This window comes from Dromiciops gliroides, chromosome 1, assembly GCF_019393635.1.
Source record: "Dromiciops gliroides isolate mDroGli1 chromosome 1, mDroGli1.pri, whole genome shotgun sequence".
Taxonomy (NCBI): Eukaryota; Metazoa; Chordata; class Mammalia; order Microbiotheria; family Microbiotheriidae; genus Dromiciops; species Dromiciops gliroides.
The window spans coordinates 75882181-75894188 of NC_057861.1; the positions used below are offsets into that span (position 1 = coordinate 75882181).

General features: G+C 46.8%; 1 protein-coding gene across 1 annotated transcript in view; it reads right to left on the reverse strand.

Annotated features, from left to right (window-relative positions):
- Positions 1-1278: 1278 nt before the first annotated feature.
- LOC122734292 (microtubule-actin cross-linking factor 1-like) overlaps positions 1279-12008 on the reverse strand; it is a 75287-nt gene continuing 64557 nt past the window's right edge. Inside the window, exons 34-35 of the mRNA XM_043975006.1 lie at positions 2883-3037; positions 1279-2589 (exon numbers count right to left, since the gene is read on the reverse strand). Of these exons, the coding sequence (XP_043830941.1) occupies positions 1660-2589; positions 2883-3037 (1085 nt within the window). The 3' untranslated portion in view covers positions 1279-1659. The remainder of the gene's footprint in view (positions 2590-2882; positions 3038-12008) is intronic.

Genomic DNA, 12008 nt, shown 5'->3' on the forward strand with positions numbered 1-12008 from the left:
GGCTCCTCCCCCTGGCCAGCTCTTCCCACTCCACCCTCCCGAGCCTCTAGCCCCATCCAGGCTTGGGGGGCGGGGGGTTGAGGCCCAGTCTGGGCCTGGGGGCGGGAGGCTATGGTTAGTAATGAGCTGAGAAAGCGGCCCCAGGAGAAGTGAGGGTGGTGGGGAGGGGACAGTAGAACCCCCCCCCCCCCAACCCCGCGCTGAGGCTGAAGGAGGGATGAGCATGTAGACCCAGCTCTGACTCCTAACCCCACCCTCCACCTCTGGGGGGTGGAGCAGACTGACTTGCCCTGAGGACAGTCAAGTGTGCTTACATTCAATTGCGGACCTACAACCATCTCTGGCCCCCCGGGCGGGGAGCTGCCCGCTTGTTGTGCGAGTAGCCAGGGGTGGGGCCTGTTGCCGGGGATGGGGGAAGCCAATGGGACCGGGCCCCTCCTTCCCTCCCTCACTGCACCCGACGCCCAACGTCAGAGGAAAGGAATGTGGTGGTAGTGGTAGTGGGAGGGGGCACACAGGTAGGGCCAGGAAGGTAGTAGCATCCCTTGCCCCAGGATGGTTGTGTGACTGGAGACCTTGAGCGGGGTAGGGACCATCCTCCTCCCTCCCAAAGCCTCACCCACTGCCCAGCCCCGAAATGGCCCAGGTGAATCGGGGCGAGGGCTAAGGGGGGGGGGGTCCTCCCCCTTCGATATGGGAAACTCTGTCTTTAGTCTGTCAGGACTCCAGTCCCTACATGGCCTACGTGAGTCGGGTCTGGGACTGCCAGCGCAGGGAGCCCGGGTCCGCCCTGACTTCACATACACCCCCTCTTATCTGAGCAGTTCCATTCCATCACTCCCTGTCTGCCAGGACCCTGGAGTCTGATGGGTGGTTCTAGGTACCTAGGTAGACTGGTTGCCTAGGACCCCAGCACTGAACAGATGAGCCAAACACGAGTGGCCAGCTCAGGAACCCCTACACTACTCGGCTTCCAACAACTCCCAGCTGTGGGTAGCCTGGTCCCCCCCCCCCCAGCCCCCTGCAGGTGCTAGGGGTGGGCGTGTTGTAGCCTAGCTGAGGAATGATGGGGATAGATCCAGACTCCCGCCTCGGGCAGCTTCTCCTCCTTTTCCATCTCTCTGTCTGCCCCCCCCCCCCGCCCCCAGCGGGTGGAAGGGACATTTGAATCTAGTTTGCCAGGGAAATTCTGAGCAGTCTGGACTTTGCGTAGAGGAAAGGGGAGGGGGAGCGGGGAGGGGCGATAAGGACAGTCACTAGAGAGTAATTAGTGCTTATATAAAACTTTATTGCTGAGGTGTGAGGGTAGCGGGAGACATAAGCTCCTGAAGGCAGGGCTGCTGGTACACTGGGCTACTCTGCTGTTAGCAGGGCATACATACACAGGGCCATGTGAACACACAGACGTCCGTCCAGCCTGCCAAGAGCTGGGCACGCCCCGTCAGACTCCCCCAGCCAAAGGCCTCCCAGTGCCCCTCCCCGCTCCCGTCCACAGCACAGCCGGACAGTCCCGGAAAGCTGGGGGGTGGGGGCAGTGAGGTGTGATGCGTGTGGTCCCATCTTCCCCCGACTCCCACCACCGTTTCCCTCCTCAACCCCCCGCCCTAAAAGCCCTGGGCTCCTTCCCCTCAGCAATTGGCCTCCAGGTTGGTCCGCGGCTCAGCTCTGCCTGGGCTGTGTTCCTGTGTTCTCCAGCCCCTTCCTGCTTTCCTCTGGTTCATTCTTCCTTTGTTCGGGGACCTGCTCTTTCACCTCCAGTTCTTGCTCTGTCTGTCCCGGTGCCCATCCTGTGCCTTCTGATGCCTTCTCTGTCTGTCCTGCTGCCCACTCTATGCCCTCTCCTGCCCTCTCTGGCTGTTCTCCTGCCCACTCTGTACCCTCTGCTGCCTGCTTTGTCCTTTCTGTTTCCTCTAGTGACTGTTCTACAGCCTCCTTCCCTATCGCCTTTGTCTCTTCCTTAGGTCCCTGTTTTGTCCCTTCCAGTGCCATCTCCTTCCATTCTGGTACCCACCCTGTAGCCTTCAGTGCCTGCTCTGTCTCCTTCTCTTGTAGATTCTCTCTCTCCTCCAGCGGCTTTGATCTTCCCATCGGTTCCTGCTCTGCTTCCTCCAGTGTCCTTTCTCTCCATCCTGGTGCCTGCTTTGCGTCCTCTGGTGCCCACTCTGCCTCTAGTGCCCACTTTATCTCCTTCAGTTCCTTCTGTGCTTCTTTCTCCAGCACCCGTCCTGTGCCCTCCAGTGCCCCCTCTGCCTCCTCCCCACCTGCCCTCTCCGTTTCCTCTGGTGCCTCATCTTTGCTGTCCAATGCCTGCTCTGTCTTTGATGCCCGCTGTAACTCCTCTGTTACCTGTTCTTTTGCTTTCTCGGGCATACGTTCTGACTCCTCTGGTGTCTGCTGTGTGGCTTCTAGTGCCTGCTCTTTGCCTTCTGAGTCAGGTACCTGCCCTGTGTCCACAGGTACCCTTTGAGGCTTGCTTTCCACTGATACCTCTAGAGCTGCTCTGGCCTTGCTATCAGTGCTACTAGTGAGCAGTGTGGTGCTGAAGGGGCGGGGTGCCCTGTCCCCAGACCTGGTTCTCCGAAGTACCGACTGCAAGAGAGAAGAGGTGTCATTAGGGTCTTGGCCTCACCCTCATGCCCACCCTTGTCCTTTCCAACCCTGGGTGCTACCTCTCCTCCCTCTCCACCCCCTGCTTGGTATAGGTGTGTGCCAATGGCCAAGGGCAGGGAGGAAGCTCAAGAAGCTACCACTGGCTGAGGAAGGTTCTAGAGGGGGGAATGTCAGGGTCCTTGGTAGCAGGAGATCATGGGTCAAGGAATCCCAGGAGAGAAGACTAACCTGATTATCCAGATGCCTTCCTGCCTACCACCCATCAATCTTACCTTTCGGGCCTGGGGGCTGTTGGGGGCTGAGGTGCTGCTGGAGAGACTGAGGTTAGAGGCAGAGCAGCTCCGAGACAAGGTTTTGTGAGGGGGATCTGGGGTCCCATCTGGAGTCAGGAACTTCTCATTAATCTTCAGGTTGGTTCGTCCCTTTACTGGCAGAAAGAAGGAAGGCCAATGGGTTACATGGATTTGGGCAGGGGGTAGGGAGGAGGGAGAGGGAAGGAAAGAATGTTTAGCAGTGTCTCTGCTCACTTTACCACCTTCCCCCTATTCTTCCCCTCTAGGCAAAGTCCCTTGGCCTTCAAGACACCCTACTGGTTTTGCTGTTCTTGCCTTCATATGGTCAAGTCTGTCTACACGACTTCTAACTCACGGCCCTCTGGCTTGTCCTGACCCTCATTTTCCAGGTATATCCTTATCCTAGCTGGCCCAACTAGTCCTGATGTGACCATGCTAAACCTTTCCCAACTCCCTGCCCCCCACCCCACCACATTCTACTCTGCATTGACCACCAATGCTTAAGCCCCATTCTTATGTCTGCCCTACATCTCCATCCTCCTATGCCTGCAGCTTCTCAGCTCACACCCAGGGTCTGCTTCCATTTTGAAAATCCCATCTAGAGTTTCAACTTGCCTCTGAATATGGACAACTTCCAAGCCTACAACTATCTCTAACTTTAATCTCAACCTCTGAGTCTCTTATTCCATTACCTCATTTCTACATTGGGAAAAAGTGGCTGAAAATTGCACATCATGCAAATTATGACTCAGTATTGGATGAGTGCCTTCTCTGTCTGTCCTGCTGCCCACTCTATGCCCTCTCCTGCCCTCTCTGGCTGTCCTGCTGCCCACTCTGTACCTTTCACTGAGTGAGGCTATTGGTAAATGTCTCTTGAATGGACTCTGCAGGTAGATAATGAAATAGGTCCAGAACCGAATGGAGGTAAAAGGGGTGCAGACTGGATGGTGTCTGGGAATGACAGCCTGCACCTTAGTCTCTTCCTAGCTTCCAGATATCCAGACCTCAGTTCTTGCCTAAGGACAGGATCACAGACTCATGCCTCTTGGCTTAGTTTTTGTAGAGGGCTTCGGTCTTGTCTCAGGGCCTTCCCCAGCACCCTGCCCTAGTCCCAGGTCAAGAAGAACTGCCCCATCTCCTCCATATTCTTCCCTTGCTTTAGGGGCTTGCACAGGACTAGACTCCCCTCCTCCATACTTTTGCTTCTTCCATGAGGCAGGCCTCATGGTACCTCATGGGACACATCACCACCACCTACCAGGAGATTGGACCTTGAGGGAGGATGTTGAACCTCCTATTCACCTGCCTGCCTCGACACACTTCTCTCTAACCACTGATAGTCTTCCTTGACTCATTCACCAATGGTTAGCATGCTCCCCTCTGCCCCATCCTAGAGTCTTTCCTATCCTGGTGTTTCTGAACCCCAAGGGATGCAAACTTTGTTCCCCATCCCCTCGAGCCTCCTCCCTCTATTTTCCATTTTAGACCTCTCTGCCCCTTTCACTGAGTTCTATGGAATGCCTGCTCTGCAATTAACAAGTTTGTTTTTTTCTTAAACCTTTTCCTCTCTTCTGGCTCTCACTGAGACATGGTTCCTGTCTGATGGCAATGACTTTTCCAGTTGGACTCTTATTCACTGGTTGTAGTGGAAGAGTCTTAATAGTCCCTGCTCCCCATTGCCACTTCTAGACTCTCCCTTGAGTCCCATCACTGAGAAGACTCCTCCTTAGAGGTTCACACTCTCCAAATCTATTACTCAAACCAGATTCTGGGGGTCTTAATCTATGGAACTCCAAAGGACACTGTCCTTCCATCTTCACTGAGTTCAGTGCCTGGATCACAGTCTTTTGACTCCCAACTCCTGCTTTAATACTAGAGGATTTCAGCATACAAATTAATGTTCCCTCAACTACCCTAACTTACCAATTCCTCAACCCACTTAGTCCTCATGATCTATTCCTTCACTCTACCTCAGCAACACAGAAATCTTAACCTTAATCTTGCCATTACTCACAAGTGTCCCACTTCTATGTTCGTGGACTGTGAAATCCCTTTATCTTCTATCATTCTAGCTTTCCCTATGCCTAACTCTATTCTTCATCCTCACCATTATCTCTAATCCTTCTACTCCTCAGTTCTTTCCCAGGCGATACTCCCCTCCTTTCCATATCTCGATTATTTGGCAAACCGGTTCAACTCTCCACTTTCCTCTACCCTTGACTTCCTTGCTCCCTTATCCTCTTGCTGGCCACATTTTGCCAAGCCCCATCCTTAGATTACTCTCACCATCTTCCTCTTTGGTGCCATTCATGTGATACTGAATCGAGTTAAGAGAAAATCATGGAACTGTGCTGACTACACCCACTACAAAATTTATCCTACATAATCTCAATTGTGTCCTCACTGCAGCAAGATAATCCTTTTACACCTCCTAAATTGATTCAGTATTCCACTCACCACGGTTGCTATTTCAAGTCTTTTCATCTCTCCTCTAGACTCCCATGGGCCCAATACCCCCAGTCTCTTGGCTGAGATTTCACTTCAGATTTCACACCAAAAAATGAGACCATTCATAGAAAGCAGCTTCTTCTCCTCTCTTCTTTTCACATTACTCAGACATCTCTCACTCACTCCTCTTCCACCCCTGTTGCATGCCAAGAAGTGGCCCTCCTTGACAAGGCAAATCCCTCTCCAGGCACTCTTGGTCACATCTCCCTTCTCTCCTAAAGCACGTTGCCTCTTCTGTCATCCCACCCTAATGTTCAATCTCTTTCTATCTGTTGGCTTCTTCCTTGCTGCTTACAAACATGTTCATGTTGCCCCAATCCTTTAAAAAGTCCTCCCTGGATCCTTTCATCCTCACTGACTACCATCCTATGTCTCTTCTCACATTTTCAGCTAAAGTCCTTGAGAAAGCTGTCTCTCCTAGGTGCCTCCACTTCCTATTCTGTTAACTTGTTTCTAAACCCTCCACAATCTAGCTCTCAACTGGAAATGCTCTCTCCAAAGTTACTAATGATCTCTTAATTGCCTTGGCTATTGTCAATCTAATGTACTTTTCTCAGCCCCTCATCCTCTTGAATATTTCTTCTTTCTAGATTTTTGTGACAGTACCCTCTCCTGGTTGTCCTTCCCACCTGCCTGACCACTCCTACAGTCTCCATTGCTGGCTCTTTCTCTAGGTCATGCCCAGTAATGGGGAGGGAGTGTCCCTCGAAGCTTTGTCCTGATTCCTCTCTTCTCCCTCTATTTTACATTTCTTGGTGATCTCATCAGCTGCCATGGATTCAACTATCATTTCTGTTTCTTGTTTTCAAATCTCTATTATCACATTGTTAAAGCTGGAATAGACTTTGGGGAATTGTATTTTTTTTTTGCAGGGCAGTGAGGGTTAAGTGACTTGCCCAGGGTCACACAGCTAGTAAGTGTCAAGTGTCTGAATCCAGATTTGAACTCAGGTCCTCCTGAATCCAGGGCCAGTGTTTTATCCACTGCGCCATCTAAGCTGTCCCTTCAACTATCATTTCTAAGCATATGATTACCCAGATCGATGTATACAACCCTAATCTCTCTCCTGAGTGACCTTTCCACATCACCTGACTTCAGAACTGATGTCTGCTGAAGCACTGGACTAAGCAGCTTTTGTCTGGTTTGTTGGCCAAGAGTTGAATGGCTATGAGATTATTTCTTCCTTTTCTCATGAGGTTTTTGAAAGTGGTGTTCATGGGATTGCTTTCCCTCACTTGCGCCTGAGAAACATCTCTCCAGAAGATTGGGTTGGGAAAGTTGAGATTTAACAACTTACTAGGAGTGGTGAGGCATTGCTATGGTAGAGAATCTGAGGAAGTAAAGATTTCAGGCTTTCCAGTTGTGGCTCCACTGTTCAAGACTTCTAACCCTTTTCAATTCTGCTTTAGTAAAATGTACAGTAATCTATTTATTAGCGAAAGATCCTTTCTGGTCACCTAAATCTGAATGGGATGTGGTAGGAATGGACTAAAGCTATAGATTACTGTTTGGAATGTATTCATACCCCTCAGACTAGAACAAACCAGGGTATTCAGTGGAAAAGCTGGAAAGCATGGAGACCCAGGCATGCTCATCCCGGGGTGGGGAACTGGAACAGTTTGAGGTCAGAATGCCATCTGGTGGCTTCTGCAGAGATTGTACCCTGAGTATTCAGGTCCCACTTCCACCTCAGTGACAATGTAAAGCAAATGGTCATGTGAGTGGAACACCCTGTCTTGCTTTATGATTTTATGATCTAGTCTCTCTTCCTCTCATTATATTGGACACCCTCTTCTGGGAACATACCAGTTTTCCAATGACCTTTTTCAAATGTGGTACCAAAAAAGACAGTGAGACTGTCGTTTCTTTAATGCTAAACTTGATGCCTTCATTGATGGAGTTTAAGGGCACATTGAGAGGCAACAGTGTAGTAGATAGAGGGTTTGACTACAAACTAGGAAGTCCTGAGCTTCTTCATGGTATAGTGGGAAAAATACTTTAGTCAGAGGACCTCACTTCAAATCCCACCTCTAATAATTCTGGTACAAGCTTGGGCAATTCACTTAATTTCCCTGGTTATTAGTTTCTTCATTTGTAAAATGAGGGGTTTAGACTAGATTAGGTTAGAATTCTTGAGGTCCCTTCTAGATCAGGATCTATGAGAAGAAAAAGGACATCAGCACCCTGTAGCACCAGAGGTGTGAATTGCCTTGGCCACATGTCTTCTTTATATGTATGCTTCATCATCAGCATACTCTGCATCCCCTCTTCTTACTGATTGTGTGTGTATGTGTCAGATAGTGTGCCCCTGATTTATGGGGGGTTGTTTATATCTTGTGTTTGTAGCTACTAACTATGCCATTTTATTAAGTGCCTTTGCTTTGAGCTAATAGTGTCTACTGGCTGAGTATTAAAGGCCAGCATACCAGTGGGGGCTTGTGAGCTATAGTTTTGTTTTATTTCTTAGGCATTACCTATAACCTAGAGGTAGTTGCCTCTCTCTAGAACACAACCTGAGAATCTGAGTGCTAGTGGGAGTTGGGGGAGCAGTCCCAGAGAGTTGAAGGAATAATCCCAGAAGGGGTGCTTTGCATTGATAAAAATGTTAAATAGCACAGGGCCAAACTCGGGTCCCTGGAACATTCCAATAGAGAAGTCTTTCACAGTTGACATGGGATTCTCAGTAATTACTCTTTGAACTTAGTCATTTAACCAGTTCTGAATCTAACTTAATTGTCTAGTACACATTTTCAGTCTTTACCACAATATGATAGGTTTTGTAAAATGCTTTGCTACAATTTCTACATCTCTCCCTGATGTACCAGTTTAGTAACTCTGTCAAAGAAGGAAATGATGTTAGTCTGGCATGACCTATCCTTTTTTAAAAAGTGTTATTGATTCTTTTTGTTTTCACATAAGTAATTTCCGGATATATAAGCCTTTCCCCCCTCCCCCACAGCGAGCCTTCCCTTGTAAACACAGCTGAGGAAAATCCATGGACCCACTGGCTATGTCTGCCAGCACATAGAATGACCTTGATAAAGTACTTTTTTCTTTGAGATATTTGCTAACCAACCCAAGCTAATCCAATCCAACAAGAATTTATTAAAAAACATTTATCACATGCAAGAAGGCACTGTGCTAGGCACAGGGAATACAATGACAAAACAAAAACCAGTCCCTGAAGTCAAAGAGTTTATGTACTTCAATCTAGAATTTGGCAGGGAATTAAAATCAAGGTCACTGGCCTATAGTTTATAGAATCCCATTTTACTCCCCCCTTTTGGAAACCAGTACATTTGTCCTTCTCCACATTCTTGTAAAGATCACTAACAGTGGCTCAGTAACCACATCTTACAGTTCTTTCAGTATCCTAGGAAGTAGTTCATGAGGTCTTAGTGAATTGAACCTATCCCCAAGGTATATAGGTACACTTTTAATATCTTCTAATTTATCTGGGTTGTCAAATCCCTATTACCTATTTTTGTTCTGTCCTTTCCAGTCCAAAGGTCATTCTTCGTGGCAGAAAAAAAAATGTAAGCAAGATAAAGAGTTGAACAGGTTTGCATTATCTTATTATCATCCATTATCACCATTCTTTCTATCTGGAGTGGAAGTCATCCTTTATTTCATCCTCCTCATTTCCTCAACATAGCTACCCTTCCCCTACCCCATAGCAGTCTTGGCCAGCCTCAGTTCCTTATGAGTTTTAGCAATCCTGACTCTATCCTTAAATATACTTGGGTTTATTCTTCGTCACCTTCATTGCCCCCCAGTGACTACATCATGGATTTTTGAAAGGCAGAGTGATGTGGAAAGAGTATTGGCATCAAGTGAGATTTGAGTTTGAATCCCAGATCACTCTCCTCTGTGAGAGTTGTCTGACTGAGACAAGTGATTCAACATTTCTGAACCTCACTTTCCTCATACATAGAATGTATTATCCAAACAATCTTTGTTATGCTTACTTCATTGGATCATTGTGAGGAAATCATTTTGAAAAAATTAAAGCACAATACAAATGTCAGTTGTTTGTTATCATTGCCAGGGTGGTGATGTGGTTCCCAAACCCATCATCCATTTCCTCTTTCTAGCCAGGTGCATTGTAGTGAGGATATTCTCACCAACATAGCACTGGTTTCTCACTCCATTGATTGCTACCCAAATGCTCTCCAAGTTAGGCTTCATCCTCTGGTTCATGGACTTCCTCAGAATTCTTGTTGTACAATTTCATTCTACCATACCTTTTATATAATCTATTGTCTTAATACAGTGGATCTCAAAGTGCCATCCAGAGGTCCTTGGGGGGATCACCAAGATCCTTTGGCGGGGAGTGGTCTGTAAGGTTGAAACTATTTTCATACTAATATCAAAGCATTTTAAAATGTAATATGGTAGGGGCAGCTAGGTGGCACAGTGGATAGAGCACTGGCCCTGGAGTCAGGAGGACCTGAGGTCAAATTTGGCCTCAGACACTTAACACTTACTAGCTGTGTGACCCTGGGCAAGTCACTTAACCCCAATTGCTCCCCCCCCCAAAATGTAATATGGTAAACAACAGTAGAAATAGTCCACATAATCTACAGAAAAAGAATTGATGGTATCTGAATACAAATTGAAGCATAATTTTTTTTGTTAGTCCCTTTTTCTAAAGTTTTTCTGTTTCTTTCACAACCTGACTAATGTGGAAATGTTATATATGACTATACATGTATAAATCATATTGAATTGCTTGAATTCTTAAGGGGGCTTGGGGAGGGAGGGTGAAAAAGAATTTGGAACACAAAGTTTTAAAAATTGCTGTTAAATTTTGTTTTTACATGTAATTTGGGGAAAAAAATAAAATTCTAAATGAAAAAGAAAAAGAAATAGCCCACATAAACAAAAGCTTTTCAAGATTCTCAATAATTATCAGAAAAAAAATCAGGAAAAAAAAAGATTCTCAATAATTTTGAGTGTAAAAGGGTCCCAAGACAGAAGAGTTTAAGGACCACTGTGTTAATTTAATCTCTATTTGGCCAGGGTCTTGTTTCCCTTTTCCATTTTCCTACCATCTCTAGGCATCAGAGAAAAGAGGGAAACATAAAGCGGAACTATTCAGAGTATTTAACATAAAACCAATGGCTTAAAGTCATTCTTTTTTTTTTAAATAACAAATGCACTTTATTTATCTGCAGATTAAAGCTACCCAGAAAAGATTAGCTATTTTTGTAACTACCTCATCCCCTCATTTCAACAGCTAGGCAGCTGTCAAACCTGATGGGCTTGTAGAAGCCATGCCAGCTCTCGCAGCAGCGCAATATTGACATTATTTGGCTTCACCTGCAGGGTTAGAAAAGCAAGATATTACTCTAGCTTAGGTCCCAAGTGCAGGACTGAGGTCTAAATCTATTTTCTACTTTCTTTTATGCTCCACATTTGCCTTTTAGTTCTTTCACTTTTGCATTAGAGGCCTTGATGGAATCAAAGAGTTTCAGGCATCCCACTGGGTCTTGCCTTTGTAGTCCAACATACCAGGGCTCTGTGTTTTACATCTCCAGCTATAACTGGCTTGTCGTGGCTATGCTATGACACTATGGGGAGAGGGTGAGTGGCATATTTGACAAGAGGATCGAGGGGTGTAAGGAGAAGACACCAGAAGAGCTGTGGAGGTGGGGTTTACACTTACATCATGAGCTCAAGGAGGGTGGTGATGCGGTTCCCAAACCCATCATCCATTTCCTCCTTCTAGTCAGGTGCATTGTAGTGAGGACATTCTCACCAACATAGCACTGTATTGGAGAGCTTACCACAGTCCCCATCCCTAGGACCAATCACATTCCCAGAAGGAAGATGCTGGAGGCAGCACCTGGGCTTCAACTATACAGTGATCAGTCTACTGAAGCACTGGACCAAAGCCCTGATCTGGCTTCCCAGCAAGGAGCCAAGAAGTAGTTAGGTGATTTCCTTCTTTCCCAGTGTGCCTTTGAAAGTAGTAGGCTGGAAAGTGTTTCCCTAAAAAGGCCCTCAGGAGCACCTGGAAAACAGCAGTCCAGAAGACTGATAAGGGGATGCTAAAATTTCAGACATATCAAGAGTGTTGAGGCCCCACCACTTGGGAGTTTTAGAGTCAATATTATTAATTTCATTTTTACTATAGTTAAGAATCCAGGGGCACTGGGATTTCAGACTGCCTAAAGCCACCCTAGACTTCTAACCTTGTACTTTAATTTAATAAATCTATTCAAATCACCGCGGAGAATAAGTAATCCCTTTAGGTCACTCAAAGCTAGGAAGGAGACTAGAATCTCAATGGGATGAGGAGAAATATAAACCAAATCTTCACAATATTTCTCTTATCCATCCATTTCTCTTCAAGGATATAGCCACAATCCTGGCACAAACCCTTAACACCTTTTGCCTGGATTATTGCAGTGGGGACAGGTAGAAGGCACAGTGGTTATAGTATGCATCCTGAAGTCAGGAAGACTCATCTAGTCTCACATACCAGCTCTGTGACCCTGGGCAAGTTACTTAACCCTTTTTGTCTTGGTTTCCTCATCTGGAAAATGAACTAGAGAAGGAAATAGCAAACCACTCCAGTGTCTCTGCCAAGAA